At 52.9% G+C, this 22,017-nt stretch overlaps 1 protein-coding gene across 2 annotated transcripts; it reads right to left on the bottom strand.

Annotated features, from left to right (window-relative positions):
* Window positions 1-4,953: 4,953 nt before the first annotated feature.
* SRSF1 (serine and arginine rich splicing factor 1) lies at window positions 4,954-8,486 on the bottom strand. 2 transcript variants are annotated; one of them, XR_003536746.1, is made up of 4 exons: window positions 8,138-8,486; window positions 7,806-7,990; window positions 6,394-7,550; window positions 4,954-5,463 (listed from the first exon to the last, which is right to left on the bottom strand). XR_003536746.1 is itself a non-coding variant. In XM_027698724.1 (4 exons), exons 1-4 carry the CDS (start codon window positions 8,329-8,331, stop codon window positions 6,928-6,930), a joined length of 747 nt encoding a protein of 248 aa, XP_027554525.1. In that variant the 5' UTR covers window positions 8,332-8,484; the 3' UTR covers window positions 4,954-6,927. The 2 variants fall into 2 exon arrangements, 1 of the variants encoding a protein (XP_027554525.1); XM_027698724.1 differs by having other exon boundaries at window positions 4,954-7,122; window positions 7,378-7,550; window positions 8,138-8,484.
* Window positions 8,487-22,017: the final 13,531 nt, after the last annotated feature.

Here is a 22,017-nt window from a genome sequence, read left to right as displayed (position 1 = left end):
CCTAACGCTAATCCCTGATCTTTCACTGACACACGGCAAAGCTCGGCCCAGCCGGCTGCTTCCCTCCTCCCCAGCCACAGCTGGAAAACACGGATAATGCTGCATTACCTTCCCTGCAGGGCTGCTGCGATTAATAGCAGCGAAGAGCTCCGAAATCCTTCAGGGATGGGGTTGGCAGGGATTAATACCCGGCTAGATGGTCCCCCAGGACCTTTTGCCAACACCGTGCCCCATTTTCTTTATTCTTTGCTGTTTACTTTTATTTTTTTCTGGGACCTGGGTGTTGTTTAATCTCATTTGGCAGCTATGGATTGTCTCCAAAATAATCAATGTTTGTGCATTCATCTGCATCGCTCAGCTGATCCCACGGGGATGAACATCCAGCGCTGGCAGGAGCCTCGGGCAGAGCATCCCTGCTCTCACCAGCCAAGGAACCAACTTTCCTCCGTGTTTCCAAGGGGGGAACAAAACCTTTGGTGGTACCAGGCAGCTCTGCCTCAAATTAATTTCGGTGCCATCGGGAAAACATCCTGTATCATGCTGCAAATCAGGCAGGGACTGATGCTCCCCCTGCCTCCCCCCTGCCTGCACCCCGTGTGCTCTAAAGGCACGCACATGTGAGGATGGAGAATCAATGGATCCGGAGTCAAATCCAGCACGGAGCTGCGCAGAGGAATTTTCTCCCCGTGTTTTAACCGGTATCAAAAATAAGCAGAAAAAACAGAGCCCTGCCCTTTGTCGGGGAGGAAAATACCCGGAGTTCAGCAAACTGCCAAGTTCTTCATGTTTGAATTTCCGCTGGCAGCTGCTCCCCGCAGCATCCCGGCCAGTCAAACGCCCCGCGGGAGCCGGGCAGCGCCGCAGCCCCGGATCCGCGCCGGGAGCCCTTCCCGGCTCGGCATCCGCCTGCTCGGGGCTCGTGGGGACCCGGCTCGGCACCGGCTGCGCAGAGGGCGAGAAACGGGGCTTTCTCGGAAAAAAATACCAGACCCGGAGCGTGAATCGCGGCTGAGTCACCGAAACACGAAACTCACTTAAGGGATGAATTAGAGCTATTAGAATACAGAGGTAATTACTCATGCGAACAATGCCCTGCTCGACTCTTTAATGATTACACAAATTAGTGCATAAAATTATGTTAATGGCCCCGCAACCGGCACATACAGCCCGCCCGCCCGGTGGGAGGGGACGAGCAGAGCTGAGCCAGGGCCCCCTCAGCACCCAGGAGCGAGGTGAGGGCTTCAGCCTCTCCTGGCATTCCCTCACCTCGCTGGGCTCCGTGCCGGTCCGGCCTGCAGTTCTGCCAGGCTCCATGTCCATCCCATGGCTCTGCCAGGCTCCAGGCCCATCCCATGGCTTTGCTGGGCTCCATGCCCATCCTGCAGCTCTGCTGGGCTCTGTCTCCATCCCACCCCGCAGCTCTGCCATCCCATCCCATGGCTCTGCTGGGCTCTGTGCCCACCCTGCGGCTCTGCTGAGCTCCATGACCATCCCACAGCTCCAGGCCCGTCCCATGGCTCTGCTGGGCTCTGTGCCCATCCCGCAGCTCCGTCAGGCTCCGTGCCCGTCCTGTCCCATGACTCTGCCAGGCTCTGTGCCCATCCCATCCCGCAGCTCGGCCGGGCAGGACAAAGCGAGGAACGCGCAGTGTGGGTGGTACATCAGTCTGAGTCTCCTTCAGGAGAGGGATTTTAGGGAACATTTATTAAACAGGGAACTTCCCGGAATCTTCATTTTTCCGAATAATTCAGCCTTCCCTTTGAAACAGCTCCAAGTGCAATTCCAGACAAACTGCTCTTCCCTGCGCAGGTGCAGCGAGGATCATCCTGCACTTGGCACGGGAAACTCTCGCCAAAGCTGGGGCTGTTTTTAGCCAGTCTAGAAATGATTCCCATTTTGCTGCACAGCTAAAACCCTGCTGTTATCAGAAGCAAGAAACCCCACGGCACAACCAGCACGCACAGATCAATGAATGAATCCCCTGTTCCAAAGCAGAAGTTTCTGTTCAAAAGAAAAAAAAACCAAACTCAAACAAACAACAAAAAAACCCCCGAACTGTGGTTTCTGGGAGAAACCACAGGTTTTCTAACCGTTTCTATTTCAGCCTAATGCCGGGTATATTAAGCACAGGGCTATCAGGACGATGTGCAATTAAGGAGGAGAGATTCCCTCCCTCTCCGCGGTGCTTCCCGAAGTGTTTGCACAATGAAGGCAGTATGGGCCGGGCTGGCCGGGCAGCTGCACGGCCCAAGGCAGCACAGAGGGGCCACACAGCCCCGGGGGCACAATCGCCCTCAGTTGTACCAACAAAGCAGCACTATCGGAAGCGCAGGAGCGTCGGAACAGGCAGATTCCCTGCTGGAATGGCAGAGCTGCTCCAGTGCAGTGGCACCGGGGTGGGAATGCTGCCTGCTCGCTGCCACGGGGGTGTGCAGCAGAAACACCCCTGGCCTTGGGATGGAAGAATTATTTAGGAGAGGGGGTTACCATTTGGTTGTCCCCTCTGCTCTAGCAAAGGTAATTCCAACCTCTTATTCCCACCCCTTTCCATCTTCAGACAGTACAGACTCTCAAAACATAGAGTTTTGGGAAGAACACATTCATAAAAGAAGACACTTGGTGCCTTGGTTTGCATCTGTTAAAATCCTAGGAAATATGCTCCCAGAAGATGTGCTGGCAGAGCAGCCACCACGGGCTGCCTGGCTGCCTGCAGGGAGCCTGCTCCCACTAATGCACTGGGATATTAAAATAAATGGAAGTTTTACCCAACAGCCCCATCTGGGCGAGTGGATGCAGCTCTGGAAGCAGATTCCCCGCGAGGGAAGGCAAGTGGGTGCTGACTCAGGTTCATTTTCATCCACAGCCCAAGAAGCCAAAGGGGGGAAGAGATGGCACCGGGTTCCCTGGGCTGTGCCAGGCAGGAATTCTGCTCCCAGCACCCGCAGACTCCTCACCATCTCCGTCACGTCGTTAATGAACTCGTAACGTGGTGTAATTAAAAACTGAGAGTGTGTCAGGAGGCACAGCCTCCTCCAGTTAACTTTCTCTAGCGCTGTCAAACCCGGTTTATAGCACATTTCTGAGACATTAATTTAATTCCTCTACTTTATGTCAATCAGAGAACACGGTGATCCCCCTGAGGATGGTGAAACACGCTGGATCAGAACCCAAAATTAAAACGTGGGGCACTTGGGGAAAGTCTTGCTTCACCCCGTGGCTTTCCTGCTCCACCACCGCCTGTCTGGCTGCTCACAGCATGACGACAGAAACAATTTCACAGGAAAAGAGCTGAAATGAACCAGAGCTCCACACTGGGAACAGGTTTATTATGGCATCTCAACGTGCTTTACAAACCCCACAGCTGGGACACAGAGAACAGAGCGAGTGGGTGATGCTGGGGCAGCGCTGCAGCTGCAGGAACCCCGAGGACCCACAGCCAGCCGAGCTCTCCCCTCAGAGGGGAACCCCAAAATGAGAGAGGGAGCTCATCAATGCTCCACTCCCTCCTGTTTTCCAGGTGAAACGGAAACGCACCTTGCAGGAAGGTGACAGGCTCCACAAATCCCAACACTGAGGAACGTTGTGTGACCTCCTCCTCCTCTGAGTCAGTGCCCTCCCGTGTCCCCCCGGGGAGGATCAGCCTTTCCACGGGCTGATCCAAACCACTGACATAATCTCGGAAGCAAACAGCCCTCAGGTATTTCCCGCTCCAGTGGTTGATCCACATACAGGGAGAGCTGGAGCACATCCTGCACCCACATCCAGCACCAGGACCAGGCTTGACACACTGCAGCCTTCCTGCACCTCCAACACACACCTCACACAGGGAATTCCGTGTCACAGCCTTCCTGCTCCTCCAACACACACCTTGCACAGGGAATTTCGTGTCACAGCCTTCCTGCACCTCCAACACACACCTTGCACAGGGAATTCCGTGTCTGGAAATCAGCTGAACCACTCCTGAAGCTGGTGCTCCAAGCGTTAACAAGCTCCTGATGAACCTGTTAGAGGCACAAGCTCTGCTTGGACTTTGGGTCAGACCTGACCCTCCTATTTCAAAGCAGGGACTGTGACCGCTTTGTCAGGATCCTTCACTCCTCCTTTCCCAGGGGTCCCTTTCTTCCCAAGCTGGAGCAATCCTCCCCAACTCCAGCTCTGGCAAACCAAACTCTTCAGGTTTCTTCTTGTGAAACAAAAGGTTTTGCTTCCTCGAGCACACCCAGAACCTTTGCTTTAAAACTGCTGTTTCACCTTCCTTCAGCACAGGTGATGGGACAGATCAATTCTGTTCCCAGAGTTTGGGGGCTTTGGGGCCAAACTCACCCTGGTGTCACCAGCCCACAGTGCCCACTCCACTCCCTGGTTTCCTACATCCTAAGAAACTTCTCTGACAAGAGTCACCCACCTTCCCACAGGGCCACAGCCTCCTTTGGGCATCCACCTTCCTCCTGGGGATGGTGCCACGTCCAGCCTGGCCACGTACAGCACAGGGGTGCAATTCCCTGTGCCCACAGCTCCGTGATTACACCACTATCCCAGCTCCTACATAACCATCCTTCCTCAGCTCCTGCTCCCTGCCTCATCCACCCACACCAGGAAGGGCCACACAGACCAGTTCTATCCCAATTTATCCTCGGGAGCACAGTGGGAGTGGTGCCAAGCCCACGAATCTCCCTGTTTTCCCCATGTGATCTCCCAGCCTTATTAACATTCACATTAACACCTCCTCCTCCAAGCAGTGAGAATTCCTCCTTTTCCCCTCCCCGTACACTAAATTCCACTCATTTCCCAGGGAACTGATCCTTTACTGAGGAGAAGCTCAAACATGGGCGCTTCCTGTGGAACACTCCGGCTCTGTTCCACACAAAAGCCCTTTGTCTGGGACCTCTGGATTCCCCAAGTGAGGGCGGGCGGGCGAGGACGAGACTCCGCGACCAACGATGACACCGGGCGTGTTTTTGTAAAAATTTTATTTGTCAAAGAAAAAAAGCAATGGCCAATTGAAACCTACGTCATCTTTAAACTCCAATTTTGGTCTTTAAATTTAGAGAAATGACTTATTTACTTTTTTTTTTTTTTTAAACAAACCCCCCTTTTTCCCCTTTAAGGTTTACCATCTACTCGTGCTGAATCCTTCCAAGGAGATTGCTCCAGCGTACCTCTCCAGGTCCTCGCTTTGCTCCTTTTACCAAAAAAATGCAAAACTCCATCGTGCATCTTAAGGGCTCCAATCGTCAAAAATAGGAAAAAAAATATCTTTGGAATAGCCAATTGAGTTGAATAAAAAAAAATCCACACGAATGCGGTTTGGTTGGGGCAGGAATCCACTCCTATGTTCCTGGTAATTTGATCCCGCTCCATGAATCCTTGTAATTCAGCCTCCCTATCCTATCCACATTATGATTTGAATCCAATGATCCAGCTCCAAGGATTGGGATCCAGTGAGCCCTCTCCAATCCAAACCTTTATAACCAGCAAAACCAAAAAAGAGGAGGCAAAAAGTTAGATACTGTAATGAAAAAATAGGATTCTGGGGAATGATCAGTTATGTTTGCCATCAATTAATTCAGATGTACAGTAATAACTATCAATTCCCCAAAACAAACTTTCCAATGGTGATGCTCAGATAATTCTTTTAGAAATGTTAATTACTATTCGGAGGAAACATTGTAAATATTTACAATATGTCAACTGGAAATGCCAACATACTCAGCGTATTGGTGGGCTACGAGGTTTTGTGGTTGTAAAAAATGGTTTTATTAAACTGGAAAAGCTTTAACTGCTCGGTCTATCCACCTACTATGGAATGGCTGGACTACAGCTGCACTCCCAGCTGGAGGGAACGTTAACAATCGGTGTTTTCACACGGATCGTGAGTCAATCGTGAATTAGTCTGAGGGGGCAGGGCTGACACTTAAATTATTCCCCACTAGGTTTGCTATTTCATTTTTTTTTTTTTTTTTTGCTTTCATTCTGGTACTTATAAAAATGCAACAGCCACGCTGTATCAGTCACACAGAGGACATGCAGATTTTAGCAGTATTGATATTATACTCTGATTGCAAGTTCTACTACAAGTGTACGGATACTACGGACATGGACACTTGTAACCAAACGCTGCGGGACAAATAAACCAATACTCCCTCCCCGGCCCCGGTTACTCCTTTAAAAAACTAGAATGGAATAGAGAATTACAAAAGCAGGGATTTGGCCACAATTGCCCCCCCGAGAAGAGAAGTTTTAAAAGAGAAGAGCAATCGCAGCCTGCGGTCACGAGAACATGCCTGAAGCGACACGTGGGGACACGTATGTGCTCGGCCTCAATTCCCCTGTCTCTCAGTATAAGGTCAATACTGCCAAGTTCATCTGTGACAATAGCACTTGGAGTCATACCATTGCCTCCATTATTGATCTGATCCTCCTCAATCCTCCTTTTGACAATCCTAAAATGATTGACATGTGCTCCACAATCCTTTAATCCAAAGCATTCTTAATCCATCTCTTCAGATATGTCTACAGAAAGACACACGAAAAGGCAAGATAAAATGTAAGATCCCCCAGAAGAGACAAGTTAGCCACAAACATCCCAACATCCCCAGCTCGTCTCGACCACAGCGGAACACTGAGACATTTACACAGCAATACCACAGCTCCAAGAATGTTGGTATTGAACTAGAACTAAACCGGAACAATCCTGACTGACAGCAATTAAAATACAATTTACCAAAGACAGGAGGGGAATGTTGGTGTCGAGGAGCAAATACTCACTAGGGATTTTACACAAGAATGCAATTCAACACTTCAGCCAATTCGAGTAAAACAGTTGGAATTTAAAAAAAAAAAAAAAAAAAATAATGAAAGACTGTACTAAGTAAAGAAAACTGTGTACAACATGGGGTTCTACAAAAAGATCAGAGCTAGTGATGTTTATGTACGAGATCGGGATCTGCTGTGGCGGGGAGAGTAGCGTGGAGATCCTCTGCTTCTTCTTGGGGAATAACTGCGGCTTCTGCTGTTGCTTCGACTACGGCTCCTGCTACGACTACGGCTGCGGGACCGAGATCTTCCATAGCTTGGGCTTCTTGGGCCATCAACTTTAACACGGATGTAGGCAGTTTCTCCCTATTGGACAGACAGAACTTTCCATTGAAACGTCGAGGCTTCAGGGCCATGTTTCAGGCATGCTGACAGACTGCAGACAGTGCTACTACGGCCGGCACAGACAGCACAGCTTACACGTCTGTCTCCAGCCTCACCACACACTTATTTAGTTGCTTTGCCACCAAACAGTGAACACCACACGTTCCTTACCTTCCAGTCCTACTGTTAAGCCCCTTGTATCCAATTCTGGCCAAAGAAAGTAAGTGTGATACCTACCTCGTGCGATCTAAATTTAGTGTTATCCAGCTTTCGCACAGCGTAGGTCATGTCTTCCTTCCGCACAAACTCCACGACACCAGTGCCATCTCGGAAAACATCAGCATAACATACATCACCTGCTTCACGCATGTGATCCTTTAAATCCTGCCAACTTCCACTTGGAGGCAGCCCTACGGAAAAAGCAAGAAATGACTTTAAAACCAGATCATAAGCCTCACCTCCGGTACGTACAGTAGCAGCAGCAGGGAGCAGCAAAGGGGAGGGACTGTACCGGAGGAGCACCGAGGGGACACCATTCCTGCCCTCCCAAGCCGCACGCGGCGATGCTTTTTAAGGAACAGCTCGCAGCAGCATCGCCACGCCTGCAGGACCCCGGGGGAGAGCACTTGGGCTGAGAGAGAGAGAGAAAGAGAGCAATGACTCACCCGAGACGATCACTCTGTACTCCGAGCGCCGGGACGGGGGGCCGTACCTGCCCCTGGGGGCTCCTCCCCCTCCGCCGCCGCCGCCGCCTCTGCCGGTGCCGCGGCCGCTCCGGGGGAACTCCACGCGGAGGCGATACCCATCGTAGTCGTAGCCGTCCCGCCCGTAGACGGCGTCCTCCGCGTCCCTGCGGGCGGCACGGGGCGGGCGGTGAGCGCGGCCGCCGCACCCCCGCCTTTGTTCGCGCTGCCCGCCCGCCCCTCCCCGCCCGCCGCCCCCCGGCCCAGGCCGCGGCCCCGGCGGGCTCCCGGGGCAGCGCCCGCGGCGGTCTCACCTGGGGTCCTCAAACTCGACGAAGGCGAAGGGCGGGCCCCCGCGGCGGTTCTTGAGGTCGATGTCGCGGATGGCGCCGTACTTGTAGAACACGTCCTCGATGTCCTTGGTGCGGATGTCGGGGGGCAGGTTCCCCACGTAGATGCGGCAGTCGTTGTTGCCGGCCGGGCCGCGGATGACGCCGCCGCCGGACATGGCGAGGTCGGCAATGTTTGCGGCGGCGCGGGGCGGTGCGGGCGGCGCGGGGCGGCGGTGGCGGGGCCGGGCTGGGCTGTCGGAGCTGTCGCCGCCTCCCCCGACCGCCGCTCCAAAATGGCGCCCGCGGCTCCGCTCGCGCTGCCTCTGCGCGCACCGATCTCAGCCCGGGACGCACCACCGGCCGCAGCACCGCCCGCGCTCACGGCAAGCCAGCGGCGGCACGCGTCTTCCGCCGCGCCCTCACCGACTCCGCTCTGCGCATGCGCGGCGCCGTCTCAAAATAGTCCCTCCCGTTTTTGCCGCTCCGGAGAAGCCGAGCCCGTGCGGGCGGCGCAGCTGCGGGGCGCGAGGGTGCGGCGAGCTCGGTTCTGCCGCGGAGAGCCTCCGGTGCTGGCGGCAAAGGGAGAGTCTGTCCCCCGACCGCGGCTTTTACGGCGGCGGGCCGCGTGACGTCACGTCCGGTGCGGCGCCCGCGCCATCGAGGCCCGGCCGGGGAGGGCGCGTCCCACAATGCCCCGCGCGGCGCGGCGGGGGCTCTTGGCGCCAAGCGCGGGGCGTGTCCCACAATGCCGCGCGCGAGGCGCGGGGCCGTGCGCAGCGTTGGGCCGGCGCGGGGCCGTGCGCAGCGCCGGGGGGGGGGGCGGGACTCGCCGCGTTCTCGCCGTGTTCCAGCTGTGTTCTCGCTGTGTTCTCGCTGTGTTCCCGTTGTGTTCTCCTTGTATTCCTTCCGTGTTCCCGCTGTGGCCGAAGGGCCGCGGGCACGGCTCTGTCCCGCTGTGCCGTGCTCGGACACAGTGGGGAAAAGGGCTCTGCCCGCCCCTCGGGGGTAGGACGGAGGCTGAGGCAAAATGGCCGCCCTGAGGGCACAGGGAGCGGGACCGGCCCGCGGCTCAGCCAGGCGGGCATCCAGCTTACACATCTCCTCCAGCAAAGTGTTATTAAAGCCCAGTTTTAAATCTACTCGGTTTGGTTCTTTCCCCCCTCACATGGTGCTTTCTTATTGCTGAACCCATATGATGGTTCTCGGGGGCCCTTGCATCAGACCGACCTCGTGGTCGATGTGTTTCCTTTGCACCTGAACAAAATGAGTTTGGACGTAATGAACTACAAAGGGACTTGGCTCTGTGTTTACATAAATCAGTAAAAGTGGAGGAACAAAAAACATTAGAAATTGAGGCTAAGTCACATCCCGAGAGCTCGCCTTCAAGAGAACATCATCCAGGCAGGGCTGTGTACTTGTGCTGTGGTGCGTCTGCAGAGGTTTAATGCAGAGTTACATGAAAAATATACACAAAAGAGGGCAGAAAAGACTTTCCTGCAGAAGAAGCAAGAAAATAATGTACAATTGTGTTACAGTTGCAAGATTATGGTTTAAATAAAGTCACTTTAAATCACATTGGAGCAGCCTGGGTTGTGACAAAGCCCTCACAAAGCAGCCTTAGAGTGAGAAACCACTTCAGTGTGCCCCAGTCCACAAGATAAAGCAGATGTGGGAGAGATAGTGCTAAAGATTATAGAAATAGTTGTTCTTGTGCAGTCTGGGGGTCTCTCACTGATCCCTGGGTGTCATTTGTACCGGCACAAGTGACTCCATGTGGTGCCGGAGAGGTTCAGTCACCGAAACCACAATGATGGTGTTAAAGCAGTGTTGGAGTGAGGAGAAAACCTCTTTAGGTTCCTGAGTTAATTAAGGGATTGTGAAAAATGCCTCCTGCCTCTTCCTTGGAGCCCATCATGCTGCCCTCATTTTTCATGTGTTAATGAAAAATGCATATTCCTCTGGAAAAACAGCGACCTGGTGGCTGACAGATAGGGAAATATTTTCAGTGTAACGTCATGACGTGTGTGACTGTTACAAATGCTGCTCGTTTTTGTCTCCTTGAGGTTAAAGTGCAGAGATGTGCTCTGCTCCGGGCATTTTTAACAGGGAATGTCAGTGTTGGATTGCTAATGGATTAAATAAAGGCAGCTGCTAATGATGGAGAGATGGTGTGAGAGAGCCCATCTTCAGGAGTGGTGGTTGGCAAAGGGTAAACTCCCAACTGTCTGGGGATTTTCTACATCTTTAACAGAGTTTTATGGTTTCACAATCCACTTTGTAGCAGAACGTGACGTGTCAAGCTGTGACTGTGGCCCCTGCGGTTCCAGTGCTGATCTGTGTGACTTAAGTGGGTGCTTTGGGGTGAATAATGCATTTTTAACGTTATTTAACAAGCTGTTCAGTTATTTGCCAGCTCAGTAGAAATACTCCTTGGAGTCCCCACCCCTGGAGGTGTCCAAGGAAGGACTGGATGTGGCACTCAGTGCTCTGGGCTGGGTGACAAGGTGGGGATCGGGCACAGGTTGGACTCGATGATCTTGGAGGTCTTTTCCAACCTCAGTGATTCTGTGATCCCTGGAAGTGTTCAAAGCCAGGTTGGATGAGGCTTAGAGCACCCTGGTCCAGTGGAAGGTGTCCCTGACCATGGCAGGGGGTCCCTCCCAACCCAAACCTTTTTGTGATATTAAAAAAACCCAACAACTCCCCTCCTCACAAGAAACAAACCACAAAGAGCCTGATTATGCTCCTCCTGGGTGTAGGGAAGCTCCATCCTTTGCCAAGAAATGAGTTTTATTTTCAAAAACTTATTAAACCACTGAAAGTTATCCTTAAAAGCATCATAAACCAATGGTAAGTCTGCCTGGTTGGTGAAAACCCTGTTGCATAATTTCTTTTGTGTCTTATTAATCCTCATAGCTGCTTTAAATGATTGTCTTAATTACCTTAATGAAGTGTCTCTTTATAGAAGTATTGGATGTTTTCTTTCTCATTACCTTCCTTAGCTCTGTGTTATCAGTGGAGTGTTTAGTTGGATAAGCTGCAGTGTACTTATTTCTCAGAGTAATTTTTGGCTTTCTAGCAAAACATATATGTGGAGAATCATTAAATTATGTAGAAAATAAATTACTGGGAAGGAAAAAGCAAATAATCTTGCTAAAATAAAAGAAACCAGCTACTGTAAAATGACAAGTTTTTTGTTCTCAAAATGGCAGCAATGAAAATCAGGGCTTTCCAAGGGAGAATATTGGTGAATAATGCAAATATTACCCGTGTAACGTCAGTGCTGATTGTAATTCCTGATGAAACATGGGAAGCAGGAGGTTTCCCAAGCAGAGCTGCGGGGCTGGGGCCACGGCCCACGGCCTGTCATCGCCCTGCTCTGTTAGAGAGAACCTGTTTTTCCTAATCCTTAGTACAGAGCAATCCAGCTGGGATTAGTCCTGACTAATCTTACTTTGTTGCAAAATAACAGTTCATCAAAGCTCAGACTGTTTGGGACAAAAGGGTCGTTTTTAAAGAGGTCGGGTTTTTTTTTTGGAGAACTGAGCTGTGAATTGTCCCAACTTGCCATTTCCCTCCTGTAACATTAGTTTGGAATCTGCTGCTGGAGGGGTTTCCTTGGCATTCCAGCAGTAACATGAAACCACACAGGTTGTGTCCTGGGAGGTAAAACAGAAAGCTGGTTCTGGGGGGGGGGGGGGTGTTCCATTTTAAATAGTGCCTCAAAGTTATCAAAGTTATTGATTTGCATGTGGAAGAAAGATGCAAAAATACCAGCCTGTGATTTTTTTCAGAGAAACTCTGAGTTTAAGATAAGACAATGAAGGTGTGTGTGAGTATGGAAGTAATTCCCATAACAGTGGATGGTGACAGAGCTCGTTTTGTTTATGGAGATTTGTCTGTAAGCAGAGATTTCCTCTGCACATGCTGGGGCATGTCTGGATGCACACGGAAAACACAGCACACTGCCAGTGGGAGTTTTTCCTGGAATCCAGCCCGAAAGGACACACACAGGTGGAGACTTAAAGGAGAAAAGCCTCGCAGACGAGCAGAGGTAACACCACCAGAATTCAAATCATGCCAGGCAGCTTGGGAAATGCTCATTTTTAGAAATTCCAAAACGCTGCTGTTTTTTCCCCTCGTGAGAACAGCCACACCATGCAGTTGGTCCCACGATGTGCTTGGCAGAGCCGTGATCCCAGGTCCCTGGAGCAGAGTGCCGAGGTCCTCATGGGCCACCTCGTCACCCCGGCCGGGTGAAGGGGCACAGGGAAGCAGACAGAGTCTGGTTAAATGGTGTGTGTTAATTTGTCTGGCTGGTACCAATTAGAGGTTGATTTAAAAACAATTTAAAAGTAATAAAAATCAGGGGTTTGCTGTGATTTCTGCTGCCTCATTTTCACGCTACTCAGATTTGCAGTGCCCAGTGTCCCCTTTGATTCCCAGGTGCCAGCACACCACAGCTCAAGGTGGGAGAGGAAGGGGCGGAGGTTGGCACGGACCAGAAAGTTTCAATGAACTCCCCCAAATCTGTTTTAACAGATTTCTTTCCCTGGGTAAATATTTCTGTTCATCCAGGGCTCTGCTGTTGCTCCCTGCCTCCCGCTGTCACCTGCAGCAGCTGCTCCCATTGCCCTTCCCTCTCCCTGCCTGGTGGGATGCTCCAAGGCCTGATGTGGAGAGGGAGGAAAATGAATGCAAACTGTTCAAGTAAATAAACCTGCCAAGGTTTATTCCTGCTAAGGAATAAAGCAGTGGAAAGGAGCAGATCTCTTTGGGTGGCTCATTCCAGACACATCTCTGTGGTTCAGCAGGACTGGCCGGAGAGGGTTTTCCTGCGGCCGCTCGGTTTCCTTTTGCTATTTTTATTTCCCTGTGCATTTCCTGGAGTTACCTCCTTTCCCCTCAGCCCATTCCCACACTCCAGGCTGAGCCATCCACGCTGGGATCCACCAAGGAGCCACCAATGGCACAGAGCTCACCAGCCCCACTTGGCACCTCCTGTCCCACCACTTGTGTTCTGGCTCGGAGCGAACGCTGCCATCCCAACACAGGGAACTGAGACAGCGTGTGTTTGTCCATTATCTGCTGTGTGGCTCCTGCCACTGTCCCCGCCAGGACACCACAGGGCCGTGGCACAGCCACGGGCAGCAGGAGCTCTGCGTTTACACATCCTGGGGAGTGTCTCCGTGGTGGCCATGCCACCAAGCCAAGCCTTGGGAGCGTGGGTAGAGCTGCATCTCTTTGTTCTCCAAAAATAACCCCAATTTGCCAGGCCTGAGTGGGTTTTAAAAGAGGTTTTCCATTAGCTTTCCATCAGATGCCGCTGGCGGCACTGCCGACGTCCCCGCTCCCTCCCCGCTCTCGGGGCTTTCAGCAGGACGTGGCCCCTGTGGCATCAGTTGTGGGTTTGGTGATTTTATTTAACACAAGGAACTACAATGAGTCAAAAATGCATTAACATCGGTTTCAAGCAGAGGATTTTCAAATACAAATGAAGTTTTCAGAACTGTTTTGTGGACGTGTGTTAACTTTACGTAAACATTGCGAAAACCACTTGAAACAAAAAGTTGTGGAGATGAGGGTGGGAGGGACACCAAGCCATATATTTTTCTGTCAGAGCTCAATGAAAGGCAAATAAACGAGGAAAAATAAACTCAAGGTTTACAAAAGGCCCAGGGTGGGAGCAGCCGCCGAGGTCTGGAGCAGTTTGCTGATCCCAGTGCCCGGATGCTGCTGAAAGGGTTCTGCTCCCACTGGAAATCCTGTTGCACAGCATTTTATTATCCAGACATTCCTCCTGTAGGAAACCTCAGAGTTAATATCCTATTAATTTTTAAGGTGAAGGGTGCAAAGTAAGTGATTTTAAATGGACAGATTAAAAAATTAGGCGTGGAAATGCCCCAGCAGTGGCTGTTCTGCGCTCCGCTCTGTGGGTCAAATAAAAAATGAGATGATTTTATTTTCGTATGATATTGGACTTTCTGGTACCACAGTAGCCCAACTAAAATACGAAATACAATGAAGAGACCTAATTTTTTCGCTTTCCTAATAGGCCTTTTAGGTGCAGTTCCTTGAGGGCAGTAAATAGGATTAACAGGTCGTTGTCATTTAGAGCATGACTGGCGGATAATATTTTGATGATTTCCCTGGAAGCATATTAACATTTTTATCCTCTGAAATACCACATGTGAGAAAGAAAGGATCAAAGGAGTGGGAGCTGCATGGGGTGAGGAGCCTGGCAGAGCTGGGCTGGCGAGGGCAGGGAGCTGCAGCACCAGTAAAAGCCGCAGTTCCTCCACGGGAACCAGTTATTCATAAACCCACGGCTTTGGATAATGTCCTGGGGTATCAGAGGACTTTACTGCTTCTTCATTCACCTCCTCATCACAGAGGGTTTCACGAGACACACACACATGTGGCATCCCCATGAGGCTTTTTTGCTGTTAGCAGCAAACAATCCCTGTGCTGCCCGGCCGGGGGCGAGCACAAAGCAGCGCCTCCACTTCTGTTTGCTCCGAGAGCATCAGTGCTCTCAGTGAGCATTTTTTCTCCTCTAGGGTTTGTTTTTATTTATTATTCCCTCTTTTATTGCTCCTCATCCTCCCAGACAGAGGGCAGCTTGGCTCCCGAACCAATTGCTTGCCTGCTTGGAGTTACACACCAGCTGAGCACCGTGATGGACTGGGGCTGAAGTGCTCCTGAGCACTGGTGGGACAGAGATGAACTGGAAATGCACCCTCCAGACCCCAGGTGGTGGTTTACACTGAGGGCATAGGTTTGGGTGCCTCTGGTACCCACTAGTTTCTTGGTGCTCCATGGCAAAGCCTGGTGTGTTTGCTGGTGGGTGACCATGGGCTGGCCTGGATCCCAGCTTGGAGGCTCACCTGGATCCCAGCACGGAGGCAGAGCCATCCGAGGGCACCGAGGGCTGTTCCCGTGTGCAGAGGTTTGCTCTCCTCCCACGGATATTTCCATGCCGTGGGACCTGAGCAGCTGTAACATTCCCGTAAGAAAACCACCACCATTTGACAACGTTTGGCTGGAAACCTCTGCTCTTTTCTGGCCATGAAGTGCATTCCTGACGCCTCTCCCCGTGTCGCCACGATAACCATCACCTCAGACCGGGGATGAGGCTGGACCTGCCCATTAATTCCCATCCCGTGGGTGTTGAGCAGGGGACGGGGTGCGCTTGCAGCTCCAGGTATAAGTTTTCCTGGCTCGTGCTGGAGGTGTCAGAGGGAGGTGGATGCAGGCTGTGCTCCCCTCTGTCTCCCTGCTCCTGCCCTCGTGCCCTCGCTGAGCCCTTGGGTTGTGCTGGCTCGGAGCAGTTGCTCTGTGCAAGGACGGCCCTTCCCGCTGTATTTCCAAGGCCGATTAAGCGGGAGGCAGAGTAGCCTTAAGCATTCCTCTAATTAAAACAAAATCCCTCGTGGCCTCTTATGTACAGAGAGACATTACAGACCTGAGGCTTGTATAAAATGTGTATTTATTGATCAGATCAACTGTTGCAGCTCCTTCTGCAGAGTTCAGTGAGAGCATCACCACGACCAGGCTGGCGAGGAGGGCAGGGAGGGGGTTCTGGGTTTGGGTGATGCCAGCCCAGGGCGAGCCCGTGAGTGTCTGTCAGCTATATATACATTTATGTACATTTATATCCATTTATAGACACAGCTGCCCATCTAGGCATCACCTCCAGCACCCTGTCTGATCCTGCTTTCCCAGGCTGGTCCTGGCTCTGGCACAGGACACACTGCTCACACTGGTCTCTGGGCTCCCACCAACCAGCCCATTCCCCAGCTGTGGTTTGCAGAGTTGCACCACAGTGAGTTGTTTCTGGCTGCTTCCCTTTTAAGCCCACTCAGATGGCTGGTTTTTTGATTGCAGGAAGGCGAGAACATTTCTGATAAAGCCTTGGAGTGATGGAAGGACGGGAGGTACTTTCCAGGGAGCAACAACCACCAAAATGCTTTCGCAGGCCGAGATTTTGTGCTCAGCAACTTGCTCCAATTTGAAGCAACAATCCCAAGAAATGTGAGTGTGTGGTGGAAATGTCTGCAGGCCTGGATTAAAGCGGCGCTGGCAGATGATGCTGTAGCTTCCACAGTATAAACATTACAGAAAAATAGTGTAAATATGGGGAATTCTATTTTTTTTCCTCATTTTTTCCCCTCGCTCGGGCCAAGAACTGCTAAAGCTTAAATAAATCATTGAAGAAGTGAGACTGACCTAAATCATTCTACACAGTGGAGACCTTGTCTCCTGCTTTCGGAGCTTCCCGTATTTAAGCTGTGCCAGAACAGGGTTTAAGTTGTCTGTACAGCAGTGGCTGCTTCCTACGCCCTGGGGAGCCCGGGGGAAGGTGTGAGATCGGCTGCCGTGTGCCAGCGAGGCTGCTGGGGAGGCAAAGCCACCGGCTCACGCTTGCTGGGGGAACCAGCAGGGGTTCTTGGTGCCACACCATCCCCTGCTCGGCGCTGGCAGGTTTCCCTGCCCTGTGTGGGGCTGTCACTGTGCTGGGCTCTGCCTGTCCCCAGTGAACACCCCTCTGGGTGCCTAATTCGTGCATGCATGCCTAATCAGGGAATGCACAAGTGCCCAGTTAATGTACATTTAAGCACCCGAGGAGTTCGTGCATCAGCATCCAAAGTGATCCTGCACAAGCACTCACAGGTTCACACTTGGTGCTCGCACAAGTGCAGGGTTAGTCCTGCAGGAAAACCGGGTCAGCACATCCATGGATGCCTCATTCCCGGGCACAGGAGCCCCAATCAGTGCATGCATGAGCACCCAGGCAGCTCACGCATGAGCACCCCGTTATTTTGCATACAAATGCCCAATTAGCCTGTGCATGATTGATCAATTATTTCATGCATCAGCTCCAAGTGGTTTACACGTGGTTTCCCAGTTGGTTCACTGGAGAGTGCCCAGTGTGTTCCCGGAGCAGGGACACCCCTGGGGACTGCAGGCCCGGGCTGGGAAGGGCTGTGGCAGAGCAGAGGAAGGGCAGAGAGCGGTGCAAGGACCCAGCTGCCGTGGATGTGCTGCGGTGGGGCAGGAGGAACCCCCTCCCTGCAGCCAGCCCAAAGCCACCGGCATGTCTTGGCACCTCCCAGCTCCTCTGACGGCAGCACCGTGCTCTGCTCGACCACAGGAACCCAACCTTGGCGAGTGCTGTGGCTCACAGGAGGGCGGAGTAAATGATCACAACAGCCCTTCCAGCCTTAAAAATTTAGGGAGCCTTTGATGTGCAGGCAGGACGTCTTGCAGATAAACCACTGGTGCTCTGGCACAAGCCCAGATGAGAGGGAGCACAGGAAAGGAAAAATGGAAAAAACTCAAGAGAAGAATTAAAATTAACCCTTGTCCTTTCTCTGGCCCTGCAAGCGCACTGAGTCTTGCCCTGTGGTCAGACTGGGAGCCCTGCAAATCCCACTGCAGGAATGAAGCCACGAGGCATTGTCACACAGCACGTGGCTTTGATGTGACCTTTCCTTTGGTGTTTATGTTGTCTCCAAACCCGTTTTTCGCTTTGGGAGAGATCAGATTAAAGGGAGTTGTCAGCTCTGGGTGCATCCAGCTGGTCCAGGAGCTTGAGCAGGGGTGCTGGGAACTGCGAGCAGGGGGCCGGGCAGCTTCTCACCCTTCACCCCTCCACGTGCACAGAAGCACTTGTTACATTCCTGTGCTCATAGGACCCCACCGAGATTCCAGAGAGATGTCCTTATTTACGGATCCTGCATGAACTGCACACCGCGAGTCACTCACGAAAACTTGCAGGGAGCAGCTGACCTGAATCCATATTAATAAGGCTCACAAGTCGTGGAGTGTTTTCTCTCTCATGCCTGTGGGATGGCAGGAACGCGCTGCCTCGTGGCACGCAGGGCTTAGACAAAAAGCCTTCTATAGCCTGTCACATTTTTAAGCCCGTTTGCCTTGGAGATAAGCCCAGGCTGCCCTGCCGTGGTGCCACGCTGCAGCTGCCTCTGCTCCGCTCCAGGACAAGCCCGGCACACGAGGAGTGATGGCTCCGTGCAGGCCGGAGGGCTGTGCTGGCTCTGGGGACAGCACTGGGATTTCAGAGCCCCGGTGTGTGATGCTGATGGGAAGGATGTGACCCAGCCCTGGGTAGTTCTTCCCAGAGAGGAGCATTTCTCCCCCAACCCCCTGTACCCACCGCCCTGCTGCTCCCGTGGCAGTAAAGGGAGGGACCCCTTGTCCAGCTGAGGAACGTGAGGGACAGTCCCAGGGCTGGTATTCCTGCACTCTCTGGTCGCATGTCAGGATGAAAGCCTTTGCAGATCAGGCGTGGGGTTGAGGTGCACAGGGAGAACGTGGTTCCCATTCCCTGGCAGGAGTGAGAGTAACCCATGGGACACAACACTGCACCCAGACACGGATGGCAGGTAATGAAAACACTTTATCAGCCCAAATTTGTGAGCAATAAACCCCACGGGGGACTTGGAGTCTGCTGTTGCTGTTAAGGGACCACTCATTGTGCCCAAACCCTCCGCGTCAGCGGTGGCAGCTCCCGCTGGAGGTTTTAGAGCCTTTCCTTTTATAGGGCTTTTTCTTTTTCCACAGGATTTATCCAGGTTCTATAGCAGGGATTCAGGGAGATAATAACGTACATTAACCAGGGCGCTGGAAACTGCTTCGCAAACAAGATTGATCAAAGCAGCCCAGGACGGAGAGCAAACCCTCCGGAATGCGCTTTGCAAAACACTTGCCAAAACAATTGACTCCTGGAAAAAAATAACACGTTGGGCAGTCCCGGGGGGCTGTGCTGGTGAGGGACCCCGGTCCAGCACCCAAAATGCTGGTGGGGGCTGCAGCCAAGAGCAAGGGCTTTTGTGGATATGGTGAAGTGGCCAAATTCCCCTTGGCACGGAGCAGCAGCCCTGCTCCAGGGTGTCCGGGTGTCGCTGCTGTGCCCACACCCTTCATGCTGTTACAGAGGGGAATTAATAGAAGCTGCTTTACTGCTACTGTTGTTTTTATTGATTATTGGCAAGGAGAGTGACTGATGGGGGAGAGAAAGGAAGGGAGCACAGGTGCAGGAGACATGTGGGAGGAGAAGGGAGGGAAGGGATTCCTGCGAGGCGAGGAGATGAAGGTGACATTTCTGCAGTCGTCTGCTATGGATCTGTGCTATAAAATAAGTCAGTGTGCCACGTCCATGGTGGGGCAGAGCAGAAGGAATGGGCTGAGGTGTAGCAAAGTGGGCTTAGGTTGAATAAGAGAAATTTCCTATGGGGGATGTTCCTGCAGAGGCGCAGCATGGAAGTGGTGGGATGCTGCAGCCACGCTCACACTGTCAGCCCCGCACTTGGTTCCCAGACCTCTGCATTTCTTGTGGAAAATATGCGCAAAGTCTGTGGGTTTTAACTTAAAATCACCTGCAAATGGAAACATCCTGTGGGGAAGCATGTGGCCATGGGGCAGGAGGAGCAGAGCCTTAGATGGCAAACTGCTCCTCGTGCCAGGCCCTTTTCCTGTGAATCCTTGTGAAGTGCCTTATATAGTGCACTTGGAGGAATTTATAAACAAATGCCTTTTGTCACTCTTCAGGAACGCGTCTCTCTCCACGGCACTCCAAGCACTTTATTCCATCAAGGCAATGCTCCTTCCCGTGCAAGAAGCACAACTGAGCCAGGCAGGAGCGGGGCTCCTCCACCTCCTCTTGCTGCAGATGCACCGGGAGGAGGCAGGATGTAACTGGGATGGGGTTACACTGGGAATGCAGAAGCACTGGAGCCAGCTCTGGGGACTGTAGACTGTCACCATGTGGGTTCAGGGCCACTGTTTGATACCTCGTCCCTTTGCTCTCTGGGGCAGCTCCCCCTACCCTGGGCTGAAGATGCCCGTGGGCATCCCCAGGACAGGCAGGGCAGCAGGGAGGTGAGTGCTGCTTCTGCTACAGGAAGACACAGGGAGGTCCAGAGCATGGGAGTCCTTGTGGGAAAGCTTGGGGCTCCTGCTGGGACAGACAGACAGGATGAGCATCACCCAACAGCTGCCTCTGGCCTTAAAACCTGCTGGGCCCCATGCCCTGCCCCGGCCTCAGCTCAGGACTCACAGCACAGCACAAACCTCTGCCCCAGTGCGAATGGCAGCTCTGTCCCAAGGCTCTGCACTGCCTGGGCTGGGATGCTCACAGAACAGATCCACAAGACTCAGGGATCTGCTGCCTCGACAGAGACTCGGCAGAGCTATAAATAGCACAGCCAAGTGTGGTGCAGCGAACCTGAGCGGGGCCGGCTGCCCTCATGGCCGGGCACTCCGGGACTGTGTCCCTGGGATCCTGCCTGCTCCGGCCGGGCCAGCCGAGACCGTGCCACCTGCCCAGGCATGGCCTTGTCCCTCTGTGCTCGGACAACCTCAGTGCCGGGCCCCACAGTGTTCCTTCATCACTGGCTTTTCTGCTGCTCTCTGGCTTCTCCTCTCTCAAAGCTGAAGCTCAGGTCTGGACCCATTAAAGAACAGTAAATATTTTATTTGCTGTTGGGAGTTTTGACCAGTATCTCAGAGGCTGCAAAGGTCACACCAGGAACTATCCACTTCATTAGCAAACGGGATCAGCCCGTTCCTGGGCTGCCCAGCGGGCTCACGTGGAATGAACCCAGCCTGTTCCCCAGGTGCTGTTACCAGCCCTAGGCTTGTCTTCCTTCAGCAATCAAATCAGGGAGGTTTCAGGACCCAGAGTAGTTTTCCTGGTTCTCGAGGCCACGCAGGCAATTAAAACTGGTCTCATTAAGAGCCAGCTGAGCCTGGGCAGCGCTGTCTCTGTGTCACTGTTGTGCGGGCACCACGGCACGGGAATGGGGACGGCGCAGGAATCGGGGTTTTTTTGTTCTGCTGGGCTTTTCTTCAGGTGTCTTCTGCAAAGGGCTTCTTGGCACTGCAGCTCGAGTGAAATGGAGCAACCAAAATGGGAGCTGGCTGGCGGCCAGCCCGGCAGCCGGGCACGCAGGGGCAGCCGGGGGGGAGGAGTGTGCCTGGAGCACAGTTATCCAGGGCAGGATCCCTGTGCGGGAAAGCCAAGTGTCTGAAGCACCGGTGTCACCTCTGCGTGCCAGGGTCCTGCTGGCCCGGTGCTCCCTCACTGCCAGACTCCGTGAGACCTCACAGGCAGGTGTGTGAACAGGAGGGCTTTATTCTCCCCTCTGTCCTTACTTTGGCTTTCACGTGTATGGGGAACATCCCACGTTCTCAGGGTTGAACATATGATGCTGCTCGAAGAGCCACGTCACCCCCGAGCTCTGTTGCGGTGCAGGGACAATTCTCAGCAGCGCAGAACTTGGGTTTGGGATATTATCAGCTTTTCCACATGAAAGAAGACTCGACCTGGCTGGAAAAGGACCTGGCAGGACTCCCTGAGGCATCCCAGAGGAAAACCAATGGCTCCCACGGGATGTGGGGCTGATGGTCAGTGGACCATAGTGAAAGTTGGTCATTCCACAAACTTTTCGGGGCATTCCCCATGCTTTGCTGTCTGTAGGAGAACCTCAAGAAATGTGAGAACCCCCTTGATGTGTTCAGGAGTGGGAGATCTGTCTGGAGAGATGCTGGGGGACACTGAGCACCTGCTGCAGTGACCTGAAAACATGGACATCTGGGGAGGGTGGTGGAGGAAAAGCTTACAGCGAGCTCCAGGAGAACACTGAGGTGTGTTACCCAACCCAGTGGATTCCCTCACAGGGGTTCAGGCTCAGGCATCGGGCTGCCCAAGGCAGGAGACCCCCGAGCGGAAATCTTGACCCCCTAGGGCAGCAGAGCCCCCTCTGAGGGATCAGCCCCCCTCAAGGGATCAGGCTCCCCTCGGGGATGGGGGTCCCGAGGCGGCGGAACCCCCGTGGCAC

This window comes from Neopelma chrysocephalum, unplaced genomic scaffold (assembly GCF_003984885.1).
Source record: "Neopelma chrysocephalum unplaced genomic scaffold, ASM398488v2 Primary Assembly neopelma1_132, whole genome shotgun sequence".
Classification (NCBI taxonomy): Eukaryota; Metazoa; Chordata; class Aves; order Passeriformes; family Pipridae; genus Neopelma; species Neopelma chrysocephalum.
This window is presented reverse-complemented; position numbering and strand designations above follow the sequence as displayed.